Source organism: Galeopterus variegatus, unplaced genomic scaffold (genome assembly GCF_000696425.1).
Source record: "Galeopterus variegatus unplaced genomic scaffold, G_variegatus-3.0.2 Scaffold395, whole genome shotgun sequence".
In the NCBI taxonomy this organism is placed as follows: domain Eukaryota; kingdom Metazoa; phylum Chordata; class Mammalia; order Dermoptera; family Cynocephalidae; genus Galeopterus; species Galeopterus variegatus.
In genome coordinates, this window is record NW_007726506.1 from 343,037 (window position 1) to 366,597 (window position 23,561).

Below are 23,561 nucleotides of genomic sequence, written 5' to 3' on the forward strand. Positions count from 1 at the left end.
GTCTTATTAGTGGTAATGTAACTTTGATCACTTAGTTCAGCTGGTGTGTATTGATTTCTCCACTGTAAAGTTACTGTTTTTCCTTTTATATTTAAAAAATAATTTGGTGCATATACTTTGACACTGCAAAGTATACATGTTTGACCTGTTTCTCCTCAAACGTTCATCCACTGCTTTTAGCATTCATCAGTGGATCTTGCCTACAACAATTATTAGTAAAATATTACTAATGATTATTTTTTATTTTCTTCATCTTTTTACATTTGTTAATTTGAATTCTTCTATAAGGAAGAGATGTCCTCTTCCTCCATCACTCCTTCCCTTTCAGTTTAGACTGAGTGGATATATGTTTTATCCTGTGGGCTATCCAATCTTATCATTTCTTTGGTTTCTCATTGTTTAGCTTTGGACTTTGGGGGCTCTTGCAGGTTGATTCCTGTACTCTTTTGACATGCCCCATCCTTTTTTGAGTATTTCCTTCCTTCTTTACTGTACCATAAGATGCTCCAAGCTCTTGTATTTTCTCTGCCACAGTCAAGCAAAATCAACCACTTCTCCAAGAAAGCCTAGTTTATGTTTTTGGAGAGTGCTAATTAGGAAGCAAGATCTATTCACTAAGTGTATTTATTACATAGGATGTGATTGCTTCTGGGTCCTCTCTTTCTTTGATGCTAATGTTGGGTTTTGTTTTGTTTTTTTGTTTTGTTTTTGGTTTTTTTGGTGGCTAGCTGATAAACATGTTGGGTTTTTCCATTAGTTTATACTCAATATTACCTCCTTTTAGATTTTTGTATTGGTGTTTACAATAGGGTAAAAAAAAGTAGAATTTTAAGAAAAATGGTTTATGTATTGTATTTTATATTGTTTTTGCTTGTGACAGTAGATAAGGAATTTGTACTATAACCTCAATTTTTGTTTATAAACTTTTGTCCTCACATATACCCTCATTTGATAACTTAAAGAACCCCACCCACAGTTGACCATTAGGATTTGAGAGGAAAAATGGGTAAAGATTTAGTTGTTTCAATCTTTTTGTACTTTTTCCCCTTTTAAACTTTTCTTAGAAAAGGGGGAATGGAATTAGTTCTTTGTAGTGAATATTTATGTGAGTTTTTTTCTTTTTGGCATATTTATTGTGTTGTATGTTGACCAAGATGCTTATGTATGTTGAGAATAAAAATTGGTAAAAATCTAAATAAACAACACTGAAAATATAAGTGTTTAAAACTTATATTTTGGATGTTGCTTCTTCTGAAGAAATTGGCACATAGGTGTTTATTAAATACTTATTGAAGTTTAATGTTTAAACAAGCTTTTAGAATAGGAAAAAATTGTTTTAAATATTTTTTTGTTGAAAAACTACTTTGCTTTTTTGCATTCAGAAATATATATTCATGCTCTTTGCGTCAGGGGTAATGCTGTGTACAAGAAATGTTGTTAAGTATTTAGAATCCAAATATTTTATAAAATAGGATTAATAATTTCTTTTAAAAAGCAATATTAATTCAGTTTCACAATTTTTAATAATACTGAAGGATATAGAGCAAAATAGAAACATTCTCCATTCCTAAATTCAATTCCTTCTCCCAGTATTTTAGTTGATATATCCTTCAGACCTTTTTCTTTACACAGACAGATAGATAACACATACTCATAATGACTTTTTAAGATAAATGGGCTTATTCCCTAAGTATTTCCTGCATTTTGCTTTTTTTTTCATTTACCAATGAATTTTGACAATTTTTGTACTTTTATATAGAGTTACCTAATTTTTTACCTAATTTTTGATGAAATGAATAGTTGAGAATGGTTAAAAGATAAGAATCCAGAATTAAAGATCAAACGTTATGTAAACAAGCATTAAGTGCTCTTACCAAAAAAAGGTAACCATTTGAGGTACTGGATATGTTAATTGGCTTGATTGTGGCCATAGTTTCACAGTGTTTACATATATCAAAGCATCAAGTTGTACACCTTAACCATATACCATTTTTTCAGTTATACCTCAATAAAGCTAGAAAAAAAACCCATCTATTAAGGGAGAGGCAATCTGGTTTCCATAGTGAATCATGCCTTGCTAATCTGTGGTTTTTTGAGGGAATTAACTAAGAGCTAGCAGCTGTATTTTAATCTTTCAAAAAGACTGTTAAATTTCTAGACCAAGAGTATTTAAAATTTGAGGTTGCTTTATGTGTAAGAGAAACACTTTTGTCTCACTGAAGGAGAATGTACAGATAGAAATAAAGAATATGAATAAATAGATGTTTGTGTAAAAAGGATTTGAATCTTGGTCACCCTTCGATCATTAAGTGTTACCTAACAGTTTAAGAAATAATGGGGGGATAAAAGGGGGTGTGGTAAACATTTCCAAGTATACTACACAGCAATATTTAGTATGTTAAATATTCAAAGTGAGTGGAATAAATGTAAGGAGGAGTTCACAGAGTTGTGTAAGTAGAAAAAAGGGTTATTACTTAACGAAAAGTGTAAGGTAAGACACTGATCCAAGTGGTGGCTTCTGAACCATGGTATCTATCACCTAAAATAAAGTTTTAAAGGAGGTGATTTTAAGTCAAAACCAAACCAAACGCTGAAACCCTCATTTTAAACATAGTTAGATAATAAGTAGATAGATCTTGTATCCTGAGAGACAGTACAAGCCAAAGATACAAATATGTTAACACCTAGTAAATACATAATTTTTTTCTTTTATAATCTTTTCCTCTTCCCAGGTCAGCAATAGTCCTGAACCTCTGAAGGCTGTAGAACAGGAGGTGAGAATGGTGTTTCAAAACATTTTGCAAAAAGTAAACAAAAGTGATTAAGTATTGCTGTTCTCAAGAAAAAAAATGTAAACAAAAGTGATTAACTCAACTGCTGTTCTCAAGACATCATGCTCAGTTTGGAAGACTATTGATGTTATTCACTGAAATACAAAAGAAAAGTATTTCCTCTACAGTGGTTGCCAGGGCTTTACTGTAATCTGTAATTTACCTCCCCCGAAGTAGGCATTTTGAAATAAAGGAGAGAAAACTATAAGTCCTGTGGAAATTCAGCCCATTCCATTTATCCAGCTCTAGGTAAGAAAACTGGTATACTTTGCACAAATACCTTCCTCAGGGCACAATGTACGTAACTCGTACATATTCTGGAGACAGCACAGTGTGTTATTTTACCATAGGCTGCTTCAGTTTCAGTTAGGGCACCATTCAGCTTTATTCAGTAAACATCTGTTAAGAGCCTACTTACTATATGTCAAGCTTGATATGCTGGGCACTGGGGATAAAAAGACAAGTCAAACTTCCTCCTACCTTGTAGGTCAGGGGTTAACCCAAGTTCATGGAAAACCTTCAGCACTGACAGTGAAACAGTATTCTCTTCCTTCAGAAATATCCTCAGGGTTAGGACATTCATCCCTTTTCTTTAATACTTGGAATTCTCTTGAACCTACAATACTATTTTCTTATTTTTGTTCTATTTTGAAGTATTAGTTTTTGTTCTTCAGGTTAACTACTTGTGTCTCCTTCCTGTATGTTTAAAAGCCAGGAGAAGGAAACTTCAACCCTTTTTGCAGCCATAAACCCCCCAGCCTCAGTGGCTGGTGCAGCCAGAGGGTGGGCCCTGCTTCCTGGCCTTGGGTGGAGTCTCCCACCCCATACCCTCACTCACAGGAACTATCGGTTCCTTTGCTGTGCCATGGCCTAGCCTAAGCTCTGGTTGTGGTATGGGCTGGAGAAGAGAAAGGGAACTGACATTTATTGATCCCCCAAGGAGACCCAGGCCCTGAGGGCCAATGGCACTCCAGTGATTGGTTAGAGTTTGCAGCCTGAGGAGAGAGTACATTTGGTCTGAAGGGTCTTACAGAATGGAGGAGGAGGAAGAGAAGGAAGTCCATGCTGCTGATAGCACTGGGGAGGCTGGGACCTACAGGGCTGGCGGTGGGAGGGAGCTCTACAATACTATTTACACCTGGATGTGTTTTATCTAAATGTGTCTAGAGTTACAGATCTCAGTATTTCTTTGGGTCACATACTACCCTAGGAATCAAATTATACGAAATGCATGTACACACAGTATTTTGTGACTCTGTTATGTCATAGAGTTGTAAATCAAAAGAGTTTAAGAACCACTGCTTTTACGTGGGGTGAAAGAAATATAAAATTATAAGGTGATGCATGTTATAGTAGGGGATCCTATATGGGGCTAATTACTTACTTGTAATTTTGTCTTTACTTTCATCTGGCTTCAATTCTAAAAGACAAACTTATGTAGCAGAGTTGCTTGCCCCTTTTATTTTTAGCTTATTTCAGATGAAGTTAGGCAGGCTACTTAAGAAAACACTACACTGGAATATGGAATGTTTATAAGTTGTCCTTAATGTGATAATTTATTTTCCATAGTTATGAACATAGTTTATAGTCTATTAGGAAATAAACAGTTTTGGTACAATGCCAGATAACAGATGACGTATGTGTTCTATACAGCACTGAGCACATGACACGTTTGATTAATGGAACAATTGAAAATATTTTGAAAGGCTTACAGACTTTTATCCTGATATCTAAAACCAGTAGGAAAGTAGCATAAAGACCAAATTGCTTTCACCACTGTGTCTCAGGTGAAACTAAAAGTAATTTCACTTATTTTTTTGTTATGGTGATAGTGAAAACACAAAATTTAGTACCTTGCCGTTTTTAAGTATATAGTTTGGTAGCGTTAAGTATATTCATACTATTATAAAACATCTCCAGAACTTTTTCATTTTGCAAATCTAAAACTCTATACCCATTAAACAATAGCTCCCCTCTCTTCCCTCCACCCAGCCCCTTGTAACCACTATTCTATTTTCTGTTTCTACCAATTTGACCTCATATGTTAGATACCTCATATAAATAGAATCATGGAGTATATGTCTTTTTGATACTGGCTTATTGCAGTTAGCATAATGTCCTCAGGGTTCATCCATGTTACAGTATGTGACACAATTCCTTTTTAGGTCTGAATAATATTCCATTATATGTATATATCACATTTTGTTTATTTAGTCATCAATTGATGGACATTGGTTTGCTTCCAAATCACATTATTCAGCTATTGTGAATAATGCTTCTGTGAATATGAGTATACAAATATCTCTTTGAGACCTTGCTTTCACTTCTTTTGGATATATCCCCAGAAGTGAGATTGCTAGATGATATGGTAATTTTTTTTTCTTTTCTTTGATATGGTAATTTTTTGAGGAACCTCTATACTATTTTCCAGAGCAGTTGTACCCTTGTACAATCCTACCAACAGTGTACAAGGGTTCCAGTTTCCTCACATCCTTACCAACCTTGTTATTTTCTGGTTTTTTGGTTGTTTTTTTAAAGTAGCTATCCTAATGGGGGTGAGGTGATATCTCATTGTGGTTTTGACTTGTGTTTCTCTGGTGTTTAGTGATATTCATCATCTTTTCTTGTGCTTGTTAGCCCATGATAATTTGTATATTATCTTTGAATTATATCTGTTTTTTTACAGCACAACTTAAACATGCACAGGCATGCTATTTCCTTATAGTTACAGTACTGCAGCTCCAAATTAGGTCATTGCTTTTTGTGGACATTTTCCATTGACATGCACAGCCTGCAATGTAACAGTTTGTTAAAGACTTTAAAGGGAGAAGTAGGGTTACAAATAAGTAAGTATGTCAGAAAGAGGTTTGACAACTGTGTAAGTCTCCACGTCTGGCACCCACACATGCCCTTGAAAAAGATATCCTAATGACATCAGACATAGGATTTGATAGGCTCGTGGTCTTAAAATAAATAAAGTGGCGTTTGTAGTCAAGACTGTTATCCAAAACAGCACAACCTGGCATATGACCTGTAAAGTCTAATATAATACATAATAATATGAAATAGGAATTTGCAGTCTGAAGAAGCCACACATTGAATGTGAGATAATAGTTGGCAAATCCTCCAAAACTTTACGTTGAATAACTCATAATAAATGTTTCTAGTTTTCATTTAGGTCCCAGTTAAGAACTTTCCCTCATTTTGTATGTATTATCTTATGAGCTTACTGTTGACCAAACGTGTAATGTATTTTATCTTTTAACAGGTTGACATTTAGGCTTGTCTCTCTTCATTCTATCCTCCGTTGGAGGCAGTAGTGACTGAATTTCATAGTTTACTCCATAAGAGGTATAATACAAGAATATTGTGTCCCCAGCTAAATGCTCTAGCAAAGACTTCCCATCAAAGTCTTTGCTTAGATAGATAAAACCATCCCCTAAAATTCAGAGCGTTTTCCCTCCTCAGTTCTCATGCTATATCCCTGGGATCCAGTTGTCAGAAGTCAGCCCACACAGTGAGCTATTTTAAAGAGTGTAAAATATTTTTATATGGTAAAAGGGAAGTAAGTTACAGATAAATAAATCTCATGTTATTTGGATAGCCTAGGACAAATGTAAAATAATTTTCATCTAAGTAGATCTTAGTTTACCACTTCCTTGTAGCCCAAAACATTGGGATCCCTGAGGTATCATAGTTCTTTCCTCGTTTTTGGTTCAGCTATCTTGGTTATTTTATTTCACACTCCCAGATCCACAAATGAATTTGGGGAAGTGTGCTTTTGCCAAACTGTTTATATCGTGAACTTTTTAATTATTAAGTAAAAATTTTTCTAAGGTGAAAATATCCAGGCTTTTTGAGGGGAGAGAGGGTGGCTGGAATGATAAAGAGGAAGAAGAAAAAATTTCTTTATCTGACTTTTATTTGGGAGGTAAATGACAAGTCCAAGATTGACCTCAAATTATTTATTTTTCAAATAGCTTAAAAGGCATATCATTTTCTCAGTGTAGATGAACTTGATATTCTCTAGTGCTTCCTTAATCCACAGTCTTGCTAGGTTTAAGTGCATTCATGAGTACTGTTTGTCAGGAGCATGGACTATTTTATATTTTTAAATATGTTTTATATGAGGGTACTTCAAAAAGTTCATGGGAAGATTTGCATTATCTTTTAATTATATTTTTCCACAAACTTTTTTTAAGTACCCTCATATTCTAAACCTTTAAAGAATGGGAATTCCTATATATCATAACATAAATATGAATAAGCTAGGCTGCCAGATTAACCAAAATAATACCACTTTTATTTTTCAATCGAGTGCACATCAAAGCAAAGACAGAGAGAGGGGTGCTCAGGGGCTTGTCTTCACTGCAGGCCTCCTTGGCTCCAAAATCATTACTGTCGGTTTTTCTGACTTATCTCCAAAACAAGCTAATTTGCTTGACTTAGTAGATTCTTTTCAGATATTTTATCAGTCACTAACTCCAAGGGAATAGCCAGCAGTTGTATCTTTTAATTTTATGGGGGGAGGGGAGGGAGGTATTGAAGAATTGAGCTATTTATTTCTTTCGTTTGCCTTCCTTCTCAATGGAAAGCAGCCCAATATTTGAGATGCACAGAATAAAATAATTCGCTGTGCAGTTCAGCTAATTTTATTAGCATATGGTTAAAATTGTATTTCAGATGACAGATAAAGTTATCTTAAACTCAAGGCATTAATGAATGGATAGCCCCCAATTCATAAATTCTATGGGTGGTTTTCATTTTCTCAAAGCTTTCTCCTAAATTGAAAGAAAATTTCATCTAGTTATATAATTCATATTTGTTTAGAACTTTTTTCCCTGATCATAAAGGTAGCACACACCTATTGTTTAAAAATGTGGAAAAAATAATAAAGTATTATAAACAAGGAAAATTTTTATTTGCTATATTTAGTCACTTTATATGCTTTTTTAAAAACCTTGGGATCACACTTTATATATCATTTTATATTCTGTTACAGGTTGAGTATCCCTTATCTGAAATGCTTCAGACCAGAAGTGTTTCGGATTTTGAATTTTTTTTGGATTTTGAATTATTTGCATTATATTTGGTGGCTGAGCATCCCTAATCTGACAGTCCAAAATTTGAAATGCTCCAATGAGCATTTCCTTTGAGCATTATTTGGTGCTCAAAAAGTTGCAGATTTTGAAGCATTTTGGATTTTGGATTCTTGGATTAGGGATGCTCAACCTGTATATATGAGGTACTTCAAAAAGTTAATTGGAAGATTTCTATTATATTTTAATTCTATTTTTTCATGAACTTTTTGAGGTACTCTCATGTATTTTTAATTTATTAAACTGCATAAAACCATTTTAATCCCCACTCTCTTTGCAAAATATTGTGAATATTTTCCATCTCAGTAAATATTCTTCTACAACACAGTTTTTTAAGTGCTGTGTAATGTTGTGTTGTATGGACATACCATAATTTGCTTAATTGCCTTTTTGGGAGCATTAAAGTTGTTTGCAATTTTTTATTTTTATATTTTATTGTGGTAAGAACACTATATTAGTCCATTTTTGTTGTTTACAACAAAATACCTGCAACTGGGTAAAGAAACAATATTTATTGCTTACACTTTCAGAGGTTGGGAAGTCCAAAATTCAGGGAACATATCTGGTGAAGGCCTTATTGGTGGTGACATTGATTCAGGGGTCTCACATAGCAGAATGGTAGAGCAGAGAGAGAGAATTCCTCATGTGCTCTTCTTTTAAAGCCCTCAGAACCACACCCATGACCACCATTAAACCATTCAGTATGGCAGGGTCCTCACAATCTAATCACTTCTTCAAGGCCCCACCTCTCAGTGACCACAATAGATAGGATTTCCCACCCTCTTAACACTGTCATAGTGGGGACCAAGCCTCCAACACATTAAACTTTGGGAAGACACAATTCAATCCACCACAAACAGCATGAGAAATACCCTCTTAAAATGTTAAGAGTACATTATGTTATTATTGACTATAGGTACAGTGTTGTACAGCAGATCTCTAGAGCTTACACATCTTGCTTGACTGAAACTTTATGCCTGTTGATTGGTTTCTCTCCATTTCCCCGACCCCCCAGCCCCTGACAACCACCATTCTAAACTTTGCTGCTATGAATTTGATTGTTTGCAATTTTTTGCTGTTTTAAATGGCAGCACATATACACCTTTGATTATTCCTTTAAAAGTGTACATGTTTTTCAATTTAACATATAAACATTTTCCTACATTATTAAAAATTTATTTTGAGTAAGTATTGTACTCTAACATGGACATACCATTTTCTTTTTATTTTTTATTCCTTTTTGTCTTTTTTACTGACCGGTAACGGGATCGCAACCCTCGGTGTTGCGCCTGCACCGGGGACCGGCAACAGGATTGCAACCCTCGGTGTTGCGCCCGCACTGCGCTCAGCCAGTGAGCGGGAACCGGTCTCCACATGGGATCCGAACCCTCGGCGGGAGCGCCGCCGCACTCCCAAGCAGCGCACTCTCCAGTGTGCCACCGGGCCGGCCCTTATTTTTCTTTTGATAGATTCAGAATCTCAGAAGAGATTCAGTTTTGGTAAATGGATCATTGTCTGCCATGGATATATGCGTTTCTTATAATGATGATGAGCAATAATGCAATCAGTAGCTGACCAATTATTATACAGTATAAACTGTACAATATAAAGTGCAAGTACAGTATAAACTGTCAATCAAAAGTTGACAATATCAAGAATTTACTGAAATGAAGGTTTTCAGCAGATACTTGGATTTTATCCATGTGGAGCTAAGATATTCCAAAGTCTTAAAAAGTAACTCCACGCTGCGTCTGCCATTCAAATTCTTTACCTTTCTATGTTTCTCATCCTTTAAAAAAAGAGCCTGGGCTAGGGATGAAGATTGTAGGGGAACTGTCGAAGGGATAAAGGGAATTATAATTCCTGTTATACATTGTAATAATGGCTAACATTTTAAATACTTAGTATGCATGAAACACATTGCCAAGCCGTTGTATAGAATAATTTATAGTAATTCTATGAAGTAGATGAGAAAACATAGTGTAGAAAGAATGCATAACTTACCCAAAATCATATATTTAGTGAATGGTAAATTCATTGAATTTACCCTAATCCTTATTATTTAGTAGTAGCAGTAGGAGTACTAAACTTTTTGTCAGGTTCTCTTAAGACCTAGGTACTTTGCTGTAAAAGAACTGCCTCATTTTTGGTAGCCATTGGATAATTGTTTTTAATTATTTTGGAGTCACAAACCCCTTTGAAAACCTGATAAAAGCTGTAGATTCTTTTCCCAGGAAAATGCATCACACACATATTTTTGCATGCAATTTGTGCGTGTACCTCTTGAAGCTGATCTGTAGACCCTAGAATAGTAGTTATCAAATTTTGAGTATATGAATCACCTGGGTTGCTTGTGAAAATGCAGATCATCTGACCTCACTAACCAGAGTTTGGTGCATTAAGTCTGGGTCTGGACTTATAATCTGCCAATTTAACAGTTACTTCAAATGATTTGAATGCAGGATGTTATAAGACCACACTTTACATAATTATCCTGAAATTAAGAATCTGGCTGTTTTACTGCTATTTTAGAGTAGCTACTACAGAGTATGTGCTCTAAGTGTTTTAAAGTAGGTCTTTATTATCAAATGATTGTACAGTATTGCAACTTCCATTAAAAACTGATGTTGACATTAATGTATAATACCTCCAAACTTTTGTTTTCAAATTTTCTGTTTAGAAAGACCTCATATATGTCTGGAAAAATATTATTTGCTTAAATATTTCCCAATTATTTGCAAGTAGTTTAGAGAGATTATATTGCCTTTTTTAAAATAGAACTTTTTCTGGGCAAGTTTATTTCTTAACCCATTTTTAGAGTGCTTTAGAATAAATTGCTTGGTTAAAATTTTCTTCTTAATTATTTTCATTTGTAGGATGAACTTTCTGATGTTAGCCAATGTGGATCTAAAGCTACCACTCCAGCATCAACAGCTAATTCAGATGTGGCAGCAATTCCTATTGATACTCCCTTAAAGGAAGATAATGAAGGATTTGAGAAAGTTACAGATACACCACATAAGTCAGAGATAAGCAAGCACATTGAAGTACAGGTAGCTCAAGAAACTAGAAATGTATCTACTGGTAAGTGACCCTTGTTCTTTACTTACTAGCAAAATATTCAGTAAGCCCAGATGATGGGGGTATGAGAAAATATGTCTTTGGGGTGTTGCCTGCTTTAGATTTATAAAATAGGTAGATAATTAATTTTGTTCAATTTTGAATAAGCTTAAAAGAGGTAATGATTAAATAATATTTTGGGAGAAGAATGTTGGGGACTGAGAGCTTAGAGAGCCTGAAAAGCAGGAAGACGGTCCATTTCTGTTCACTACTTTAGGTTTATTAGTCTTTGTCTTTAGTGTCTTTATATTCCACCGCTTAAGTAGGAATGAAAGCAGGGCCTTGGATACATTGCACTGTGTGTCCCAAGAAACACAAATGAGAACTTTCCCTGATTACTTATTAGTTTCTGATATTGAATGCTAACTGGATACATGACATATTGTCTAACCCTATGTTTCCTAGTACCCACTCTTACATTTTTTTAATGTTCAAATGATATGTTTACAACCGTAAAAACAAGATTTTTTGTATTAGGGGCACTATGTAATATATGTACTGTTTATTTCGTGACGTTCTTTCTTTAGGTTCTGCTGAAAATGAAGAGAAGTCAGAAGTTCAAGCAATCATTGAATCCACTCCTGAGTTGGATATGGACAAAGATCTCAGTGGATATAAAGGTTCAAGGTACTGTAAATGTCAAATTAAGACAGCTTATCTTTCCTTTTCCCCACTCCAGTAAGCACTCTGTTCTCTGGTGTCTGACCATACAAAATGAATTAAAATTTTTTGCTCAAGAATGTTGGTGTTATATCCCAATTGCTATTTTTAAAACTGGACATTGTATGCAGTTTAAATTTTCTGTGAAATGAAATGTTACCTTTGCAGCATCAGGAATCAGGAGAATTTGGAAGGATAGTGTCTTAGTCCTTTTTGTGCTTAACAAAATATCTGAGACTAGGTAATTGATAAGAACAGAAAATTATTTTCTCACAGTTCTGGAGACTAGGAAGTCCAAGATCAAGGCACTGGCAGGTTCTCTTGTCTGATGAGGGCTACTGTGCTTCCAAGATGGCACCTTGATGCTGCATCTTCTGGTAGGGAGGAATGCTGTGTTGTCACAAGGTAGAAGGGCAAGCTAGCTGAACACTGCATGAAGCCTCTTTTTTAAGGACCTTAATCCCACTCTCGATGGAGGAGCTCTTATGGCCTAATCACTTCTTAAAGGCCCTAACTCTTAATACTATCACATTGGCAATAATTGAATTTTGGAGAGGACACATTCAGACCATAGCAGATGGGGAAAAAAAGACAGCCAAGAAGTATCCCATAGTTTCTGTAACTTGAGGAAACAAGCAGGAGTGAGGGAAGTAACAATTTGAGCAAGCTTTGTTTCTTCCCCCAGATCAGGAAGAAGAGAATGTGCTTGTCCTATCAAAATTGTAATGATCTCAGTATTGGAAGATACTAGTCTCATTTTAGCGTCATTTTACATGAAATGGCTGTTTAGTGCTGGGAAGAAAATGGTTAGGTATCATCTTAAGCAAGATTATCAGAAATATGTTGTGGTTCAAGAAAGTCAGACTGGAGCTACTGCCTCTCTTTGAATTTCTTCCATAAATTTTATCCTTTAATTAATTAATGACCATAAGAATACATGCCATTTATTGATCTCTGCTGAGCATCGTGCAGTATGCTGAAGTGATTAAAAGCAAGACTGTGGGTTCAAGGACTACTTCAAATTTGAATCTTAGTTACATTTCCTCATGTGTAAAAGAGGATTATGATAGTACCTCAGATGGTTGTGAGGATTAAATGAATCAATATATGTTAAATCATTGGCAAAGTGCCCCATTCAGTAAATGTTAAGTAATATTATTGTTATTGTTATTATTATTTTGTAAAATTTGATTTTTTTTTTTTTTTTTTTGTTTTTTTCCGTGTCCGGCAACGGATTGCAAACCTCAGTGTTGCCCCCGTACCGGACCGGGACCGGCCACGGGATCGCAACCCTCCGTGTTGCTCCTGCGCCTTGCTCAGCCAGTGAGCGGGAACCGGTCTGTATGTGGGATCCGAACCCTCGGCGGGAGCGCAGCCGCGCTTCCCAAGCGGCGCACTACAGCAGTGCGCCACCGGGCCGGCCCTAAAATTTGATTTTTTAAAAAAATTTTTTAAATTTTTTTAAAAGATGACCGGTAAGGGGATCTTAACCCTTGACTTGGTGTTGTCAGCACCACGCTCTCCCAAGTGAGCTAACCGGCCATTCCTATATAGGGATCCGAACCTGTGGCCCTGGTGTTATTAGTACCACACTCTCCCAAGTGAGCCATGGGCTGGCCCTGTAAAATTTGATTTTAGCTACAACCTTATGAAGTAGATGTCTTCATCCCCATTTTACAGATGACACTCAGAAACATATAGTAACTTGTCCAAGATTATCAAACTAGCAAGAGGTGGAGCTGGGATTCACATCTAGGACTATGATTTCAAAGTCTGTGACCTGTTAAAATATTTTTCCCTTTATTGTTTATTTAAAAATGTAAACAATGCAGAGAGAAGCAAGTGAAATTTGTTTCTTATTCACCCTCTCATAAGCCTAGGAGATGCATCTGCTTATTAAATTTGTGTACTTTTGTCATTCTGAACCTCTTTTTAAAAATTTAAATTTTTTTCTTATTAGACTAATGAATGTATGCAGTTTTAAAGTCAAATGGTAATACAAGTATGAAGGGTAATAGTGGCCCCTTGCCCCTATTGACCCCTCATTACCACTCCTAGGAGGAAACCTCCATCACTTCTTAGCTCTCTTTTATGCTTTTTGTTTTCATGTGTGTAAATAACATGCCCTGTGCTGCTCTTCCTTGGTCCCTCCCTTTCTCAGCTGGGATTCTGATAATTAAGTCCTCATGCCCTAAGGCATCCCTTGTATATAATGAATTAGCTCTACTCCTGTGCTTCTAGAATGGTACTACTGGCTATGTGCTTTCCTTGGAAGAACTGAGAAAATAGTCACTCGAATCATTTTCTGTATTCTGTGGATCAAATGGGGAACCCTGACTGAAACAGCTGTTGACTTTCTGTAGTGGAAGGTGATGCCGACTACAACTCCTTAATCCACCATCTTTTCTTTCATCCTCCCAGTATAATTATATCTCAATTTTGTTAAATTAATATTCCTTGTTTATATCATTATAACTGTATAAATATCAATCATATCTTAGCCAGAGAATATACTATAATTACATATTCTTTCTTTTACAACTTTGTGTTTTTCTGGAAATAGTAAAGCTTTGGGTGGTTTTATTTGTCTTCCTTAAGTTTCTACAGACCTGACTCTCTGCAGTTGTTAAGTGTGAAAATCCTTAATATGACCAAACACAAAACCTGTCTGTTTCCTAGAGCACTCTCTCCCATGGCCTTCTATTCTCATTCTCCAATCTAGACTGTTGTATTTGCTCTGGTTCTGGAATATACCGGCACTGTCATCTCGGGAATTCTCTCACCTCTCTCCTCTGTTAAATCCTCTGTTTCCTGGATACCATGTAATCCTTCTTCTTGATTTATGCCTTTGTTTTGACAGAGCATATTCTTACCAGCTCACAAGGCAAAGGGTGAATGAGAAGTTAATTTTTTGAGAACTGAAAACTGGCAGTGACAAATGCCATTTGAAGACATGCTTGATAGTTTGGCTAGATACAGATTTATAGGTTGGAGTTGTGAAGATATTTCCTCATTGTCACATTGAGTTCAGGGTGGTACCTTTTGGGTTCTTGCTTCTTTGTATATACTCTCTGGAAGCTTTTAGGATCTTCACTTTATCCCTGGGTGGTCCCCCCGTCCCCCCACTGCCATTCTTTTTTTTTTTTTTTTTTTAATTCATGATGCTGTGCTTGGTATAGAGGTCTTCTTTTGAATCTCCTTATTTGAAGTGAGTCCTTTCATCAGAAAATTCTTACACCCCAATTCTGAGAAATTCTCTTTATTTTGTTTCTTCCTTTTCTCTTCCCCTTTTCTATCTTTTCTACTTTTGTTCTGATTTCTGGCAGATTTTTATCTAAGTTTTTTCTTTTTCTTGGATTGCTACTTTTTATATTGTCCTGAAATTGTTTTATGGATATAGTATTTGTTCTGGGGGGGGGGGGGTTCCTGTTTTTTTGTTGCTGCTGCTGCCTGCATTTTCTCCTTTTGCTCTTAGTGCCTTCTGAGTCACATCCCCTTTGTTCTGGGCTCTTTCTTTTATAATAGAGGCCTTCTTTAAATGTCTGGTGCTCTGTGGCTGTTTTGCTTATACTTAAGTAAATAATACTGACATTTAAACTCAGCTTCAATTGTTCATGGAGCTGTGCTGACAGAAGGGAGGTCTCACTGCTGTGGAGGATTACATCTAGGATTCCTACTGCTTCTTGTGCAGTCTTTTATCCCATCTTCTGTTTTATGTTTCCCATCACATGCTCACCTCCACAGTTGCTGGTAGCTTCAAATCCTGGGTCTTTTAGGGGGTCTGGCAGCATATTAACATTTAGGAAGGATCCTAAACCCCAATGGCTTAAGTTTCAGCTTTCTCTGGTCTGTTTAAATCAACTTCTGTTTTCCATCTTACAGAATGTTGTTCACATTTCATCTACTGTAGTTTTTTTTTTCCTATTCACTTTGTCCTTTAGGTATATAGCTTTTAAATTTCTTAACTGTCACTTTAGTCAGGTTTCTGATTTATTAGGTGATAAATGACTGTATTCAATTTACTGTGTTTAACTGGAAATCTTGCACAGTTTTTTCTATTAATATAGCATTAGGACACAAACATACACACTTCCCCATTCCCTCCATACCCCTGCAGAAAGGGCTTATAATATATACTGTTTCGCAACTTGCCCTTAAAAAAATAAAAACTTTGTATAATGGGTTTCTTTAGTTTTTAAAGCTCTATTTTAATGTTTTTAACAATAAAGTTAAAAATTTTAACTTTATACTTATATCCATAACTTATTTCACCTGTCTCCTATTAATGATTCTTAGGTCATTTCAACTTTTTGCCACTATAAAAATGCTTCTTTGACCATCTTTTACATACATAATTGCCTTCTTGTGACAGGGTTTTCGTAGGACATTTTTTTGGCATAGAATTCTTGTGTCAGTGGGTATTTGCATTTAAAATTTTAAACACATTGTCCTTAAAAGAAAAAACAATTGTCCTTAAAAGAAACATTAAAAAGTCATGCTAATTTATACTAAACATGTAACATGGTAATTAAGATCATGGATTCTGAGACCAGACTCTGTGGGTTTGAATCCTGCCTCTTTCACTTACTTGTTAAGTGATCTTGGCAGATTCCTTAACTTCTTTAGTTTCCTCATCTGCTGAGGTAACAGCAGCACCTACTTTGTAGGGTAGTTGTGAGGATTAAATAGGTAGTCTATGTGAAACACTTAGACCACCGCCTGGTACAGAACAGAGTAGCTGCCATTACTATTTGTGTTTGCTGGGATCTCACAACGAAAATGTTCCGTTATTTCTTCACTGGTTATCTCTATGGAGTTTAGTTTGAATGTCTTAGGAAACCTCTGAGAAATATTTTTAAATTATGTTTTATAGTAAATGTAAATTATAGGGAAGAGATTCCTATGTAGCTTAGCCCATTGTATTCGTTTTACACTGTCAAAAAAGTCTTTGTAATTTGTTGATTTGGGTTTGTTGTTTCTGTTGCATAGCACTCCCACAAAAGGCATAGAGAACAAAGCTTTTGATCGCAATACAGAATCTCTCTTTGAAGAACTGTCTTCAGCTGGCTCAGGCCTAATTGGAGATGTGGATGAAGGAGCAGATTTACTAGGTATGATAGCTCATCTGAGGAAGTATCGTATTGTTTTAAAAATAGATTTTTTAAATGTTTTAATCGAAAATTCCTTTAAAATGTTCCCAAGGGCCTGGTGGTAAGGGTTATTGCACTTTTAGGTAATTATTGGGAACATATTATTTGACATCATGTAAGTTTTAGGTGAAAACATCTTTGCCTATGGATATACCTGAAATTAAGTTGCATTTATGTAGTTTGAATTTATGTAACACAATTTATTGAACTTCTGCTATATTCCAAGAACAGATATTACAAGTAAGGAACAATGATTGATATGTGTGTGTGTGTGTGTACACACACACACACACACACACACACACACACACACACACACACACACACACACACACACACACACACACACATATAGAGGTGTGTGTGTATGTGTAGATGTGTGGATTGATGGATCGTTAGTTCCTGGCTTAAATAAATTTCATTAAATTATCTTGGTCTTAATTAAATAAGAAATTATAACACTTGATTTTTCTGAGCTTTCACTGACTATTATGTTTTAGCTCAGTGGGAAATGTAATTATTTTAAAGTTTGTGTTGTTGAAGAACATGTGATTTAAAAAGAATACTGCATTTGATTCTTCCACTATTTATCTGGTGACCTTTGCCAAATAGCCTAATCATTTTGGATCTTATTTTCTTTGTGTGTAAAATGAAGGAGCTGGACTCTAGTTCAAGGATCCAGCAAAGTGCAGCTAAAGGGCTAAATCCAGCTGATTATCCTGTGTATATAGTAAATAAAGTTTTATTGGAACACAACCACCCTCATTTGTTTACTTGTTGTCTATGGTTGTTTTTGCCCCACAATGGCAGAGTTAAGTAGTTTGCAACAAGATCATATGGCTCAAAAAGTCTAAAATATTTACCATCTGGCCCTTTACAGAAAAAGTTTGCCAACCCCTGCTCTAGGTGATCTCTAGGTGTTTCTCAGCAACACTTAAATGATTCTGACTTAGGTAAATTAGCTTTGGTGTGCCCTTCTTAAAACTTAAGACCTTACAGGGCCGGCCCGGTGGCGCACTGCTACAGTGCGCCGCTTGGGAGCGTGGTGGCGCTCCCGCCGAGGGTTCGGATCCCTCATACAGACCGGTTCCCACTCACTGGCTGAGCGAGGGACGGGCGCAGCACCGAGGGTTGCGATCCCGTTGCCGGTCCCGGTCTGGTACGGGCACGACACTGAGGGTTGCGGTCCGTTGCCGGACACGAAAAAAGACAAAAAGGAAAAAAAAAAAAAAAACTTAAGACCTTACAGAAATTGAAAACTATATAGAATTAAAAACCTATGCCTTGGAATAGATACCAGGCTACAAAAAAATTTTGTATCTATTAGTGTAATTGCAATACACACTACACTTCTTAAAAGGTGCTGCTTGTCAATTCTTGTGAATATAGACTACAGTTATATTGCTTGCATTAATTGACATTAAATTCATTGATTGCGAATTATGTTCTTGATGTGAACTATTTTTAAAAAGAAACACAAGTTTTATCTAAACATCTCTCTAGTAAGAGAGATTGAAATATGTAAATATAACTACGTAAGTATACAAGTATATAAAGAGACTCCCACCTTTAAAGTTCAAGCACTGGAAGAAACTGAATGAATTGCATTTCTCAAGGAGGGCTAGTCTTAAAGAATAGTCCATTTTTACATTTAAATTTATACTTTAATTTTAGTTAACATCAAATTATACATAAAAATTTACTTTTGAGATTTTGTTGTTTTAAGAAACTGACTTCCTGGCAAAATTGAAGGGCAGATGCAAAAAAATGTTAGAAAGGAGAACTTAAAAATGTTTAAATTTGTATTTAAATTTACATTCAATAACATTCACTCTTTTGATGTACAACTTGTTAAGTTTTTACAAATGCAGAGTTGTGTAACCACCAACAGCATCAGTGTATATCATCCCCCCAAATTCCTTCATGCTGCCTCTTTGTATCAATCGAAATAAAGTGCTTTTGAATATAATTTGTGTACTCTGTTGCCTCATAATCTAGGAGTGAGTAATAATTTTTAAGGTTGGTGACCCCAAAACTTTCTTCTTTTACAAAGAATTAAGCCATGTAGGATTTAGAAATAATGGTGGTCTTTAAATTAAATATATTCTGGAAATCAGAAAATTAAGTATAATTAATAGATTATTTATTATGATGCTTTGGTTTGAAGAAAAGAAACAGACTGAATAACCCCAACAGTTTGTCCTTTTTCTTGATTGGTGTCTCATCCTTTGACTTTCTTATTTTCGTTGACCCTTTTCTCCATTCATTTTAGTCACTTACTCCCTATGGCCACTTTCTAGAACTTGGAAATCATACATTCATACACCGTATTCTTGAGAGTTTCTTTCTCTTAATTATCTTATTTATTTTCAACTTTAGTATGGCTGCTAACTTCTTCCCATTATAATGTAAACATGTTCAGGGCTTTTCCATTTAAAGATAAATATACTGCCCTTTCTGACCCCATATCTTCACTGCCTACCACCTATCACTCACTCTCCTCCCACTTCTAGTTATGTTGTGCAACAACATTAATGAGTTGTCAGACATATGCCAGGAACTATTCTAGATACTTGTGATATGTCAGTGAACAAAACAGACTTCTTGAAAGTGTGGCTACTTTGGCAAGACTTCCCCAGTGCTACTTGCTCCTCATCCTATCATAATCTGGCATTCTTCCCCACACTCACCTTTCCTGAAACAACTTTCTTGTTTGCCATATCCAAGTGGTTCTTTCTCAGTTATTAACATGACTTCTCAATTGTATTGTCTTTAAAATTGTCTTTGCTGGGTTTCTGTGATATCAGACTTGCCTGCATCCTTTCCTGCTCTGTCTGTTCCTTTTCAGTTGTCTTAGCAGGATCGGTTTCCTTTACTTATTTTTTAGATATCAGTGTTCCCATCCTATTCCTGATTCTTTGTTAGGAAGTCATATTTGCTCTCATTGTTCTTGGTTTTCATGGCAAATTACTCCTAAGTTTTTAAATCCATGTCAGATCTTTTTTTAGATCCCCAGACTATTGTTTACAAGCTGCCTACTAGACATTCCTTAGATGATTTGGAGAGCTTTACATTTGACACACCTAAAGTTGGCACTGCATTTTATTATGCCCTCTTCATATTTTATTCTTATTTTTATGTACCTGTCTCCCTGGATAGACTATAAGCTCATTGTGCTAAGACAACTGTGTCTTTTACTCACTGTTTTGTCTTTAGCAAATAGCACATCAACTAAGTGAATGGGATTACTGAATAGTTCTAACAGTTTTGTTTCACCTCTATATCTGCGATTCTTTATCTTTTGGAATTAAAAATTCTTTACAGGAGAATTTGTAAGAAAGCAGCATACCTTTGGAAAAATGCACATGCAGAACTAGATAAAATGGTGCATACATTCTTAAGGGATTACTAGATAACTCTGAAGCCCGTCTTTGGACCTAGCTTGAGAATTGGTGCTAAAATCCACATAAGACTTCATTTTTAAAAACTGCCAACCAGTTTTTTTGCTTGTTTTTTTTTTTTTTTCCTTCCTATCTGGCTTGATGAGAAAGGCTTGTTTTTAATTGGTAAAATTTTCATTTATATTATACTTGAGTTTATGCTTGAATAGGCTGTTTAAGCCTTGAATAGAAATGAGGGCACTTCGTTACATTTTTCTTATAGTTATACTGAGTTAGTCTTTATTGATACATTTCAAAATGAAAATTTTAGATAATCCTATTGATTATGTATTAAATTTGTACACCAGATTTTAAGAGAACTCTTCTTTGGGAATGTGTAAATTTAATGAAAACTTTAGAAACTATATTTAGGATATGTTTCTCATATAGTACAAATTTTAATTTTTTTCTATTTATAATATTTATACTTTATTGTGTTTAGTTAATAGTTTCTCTACATCTTTTCAATTTCTTTGTCTCCTCTCATTTTAAAATAAATGAGTTTAGTTCTTGCTTTCTGAAAACAATCTAATTGAGATTCTCATTCATTTTTCTCTTGGGCTGCTTACCCAGGGGAATATTCTGGTGTGTATGCTTTTAAATACATTAATATTACTGCTTTTTAAGCTAGGTGTTCTTGGCTGCTGTTCTCATTTAATGCTTTCTTGTCATTTTTTTCTGCTCAACCATATATTTTTTTTTTTTTGCCCTGCGTATGTTTTCAGCTTTTGTGCTTATCTAAATGCTTGAGAATTTATAGCAACCATAGTTATTATATAAACTTTTTCTAACCAGTCTAAAGTCTATTTTTTTCTGTCTCTATAGCTTTAGTAAAAAGTTAACAGTGTTTAAAGAAAATGTATTTCTAAAAGTCATTGTGGAGTTGGAACTTTTTTAGTTTGTCTTTTTTTGGGTTTGTGGAGAATACGTAGAGAAATGATTAAATAAGCTACAGTTTCTGCTATTTAATTCTTCCTCGCATAAGTACTCTGATCTTTGAGAATTTTCAAGGAAATTTTAATACAGACAAAATATTAGTCCATATACGAGCACTGAATTTTTAGTCTTCCTAGTCTGGTTTTGTTTATTTTAAATAGTTTTTAAATCATTTGGAATATTAACTTTTTTAAAATACAGAGTCATGTTACCTCCTTTGCCTTATGTAGTTTCCTTTAGAAATATTTTCTTCCTGTTTACCTGAGTTATAAATATTACTATTAATATGTGATTTTCCAACATTGGCTCACAATTTCTTGGGATGAGTGAGTGGTGGGTGTTTTGTTTTGTTTTGCTTTGTTTTTTTGAGTATTATTCTCTAGTGTGTTACTTCATTTCTACAAGTTTCTCATGAGAACCAAAATTAAATCTCTTTCTTCACCCTAAAGACTATCCATTAGATCTTGCACTGAATGTTCTTACATACCTATCTTACAGTACTCATTAGAATATTAAACACAAATTCCTATAAAGTGGCAACTGAATATCATTGTTTCAGAGGTGGCACTTTGAAGAAAACTTTGCAGTATTGATTTCAGGTTTTTAATCTAATTATATTCAATTTTATTCTGAGAAAGAATTGCTAAAGCATTTTTTAGGTATATCAGAGAGCATCCCTATGAACGAAGGAAATCATCTTTATTTCTGTCTTTTGCACATCATTATGCATTAACTCATAACATTGTGATTCCAAATGTTTTTCATGTCGTGCATAAAATTTTATAGATTAATGATCTATTTTCATGCTGTTTCTTATGTAAAACATTTCTTGTTCTTTGTTTTTGCTTTACATGGAATGCATGGGCTTTAAGACCATAATTTCTTTGGTAAGGTTTCATCTGTCTTGGGGTTCTGTCTTTCTTTGGCCTTGTTCTCTATTAATAAGACCAAATTTTTAGGCAAAAGTCTGTAATATTAGCTGTGTTTTGGGGAACAATTTCTGATCTATATTAATGCTATTTGCCCCCCTAAATAATGCTATTTGTTAAAATATTTGGCAGAAAAGTCTTGATCCTTTTGAAATATTATCTATGAGAAAGAATATAGACTACCAGATACAAAGAATTGGCCAGCAAAATCTTTAGCTTTGTTTCGTGATGAATAATTATTTATAATTTTATAATCTATGCAAGTAGATATGTCAGATGAATTATAGACAAAGTAAGATTCCTACAGGACAGATAAAATTTATAATATAAAATTTGTGACTATAGCTTATTATTTTATAAATCTATATAATTTTTGATAAATTGATTTTCAAAGTCTTTATTATCCTTTTTTGTTTTATAGGAATGGGTCGTGAAGTTGAGAATCTTATATTAGAAAATACACAACTATTGGAAACCAAGTAAGTATATACAAAATTTCAACAGGGAACAAGATACCAAATTTTTTTCTTGTCCAAGTCAATGACACTTCATCAATTTAACACAGCACTAACGCAGTCTCCCTACTCCACTTCATTCCTCCTCTCTGTTTGTGTATGTACCCACTCGCCCCGCCCCTGCCACAAACACAGGCAAATAGGTAATGCGACCTACATTGCCCTGATGGATATGTTTCATTGCCCTGTGTTTGAAGAAACATAGATTTTCATTTCCTTTCCACTCTGCAGGTATCCGTGCCTTTCTCTTAATCTTCTGGATGTGAGATTTATCTATTTTCTTATCTCTTCTTGGGGGTTTCTTTTATTTCCGCACAAATGTTTTGACCTATACTCAGTCTGCCTCTTCAGAGCTTAGAGTCTTAGGCCTTTAAGCACACTGAAGTCTTGTTTAATGGAGTAGGTCCTCAGTCATGTGGAAAAGTAGGCTGGGTCCTTTTGTTAATTTGCTGTGTCAGAGCAACCTTGGAACATCTGTGTTTATCCAGGACAGAATGCGGCTATAATGAGGTTCTGCGCCCACTATACCCAAAGGAACTGCTTCTTAGGGTTTTTTTTCTTCATTTTCTTTCCAGTTTAGACTGTTGTCTCATTAATTATTAAGGTAACTTAAAGGAGTAATTTTACTTTATTGGTTGGGTAACATCTTTTCAGAACTTATTAACTATTATAGCCCTATGAATGCTATTTTTAAGTTTAATCTTACTTAATTCTCACTTATTAATTGGTGGTCCATCTTGCTTTATCCATTTATTCTTTGATAAATGGGAAGAGTAAAAACTTAGACCATTGCTTTGTGTTCTTTTTGCCTTTATCCACAGACAAGATCAGGTAGTGTCTTAAAGTACTCAGTTATTCAGCTTTATGATTGTAGAGTTACT

At 34.9% G+C, this 23,561-nt stretch overlaps 1 protein-coding gene across 2 annotated transcripts in view; it reads left to right on the forward strand.

Annotated features, from left to right (window-relative positions):
- The window catches only part of SPAG9 (sperm associated antigen 9), a 119,675-nt gene that overhangs the window by 61,893 nt on the left and 34,221 nt on the right, over positions 1-23,561 (forward strand). The window contains exons 6-10 of one of the 2 annotated variants that reach the window (XM_008568297.1): positions 2,733-2,774; positions 10,807-11,014; positions 11,578-11,677; positions 16,700-16,821; positions 22,587-22,644. In XM_008568297.1, the coding sequence (XP_008566519.1) occupies positions 2,733-2,774; positions 10,807-11,014; positions 11,578-11,677; positions 16,700-16,821; positions 22,587-22,644 (530 nt within the window). The remainder of the gene's footprint in view (positions 1-2,732; positions 2,775-10,806; positions 11,015-11,577; positions 11,678-16,699; positions 16,822-22,586; positions 22,645-23,561) is intronic. The other variant, XM_008568298.1, reaches the window with a different exon arrangement.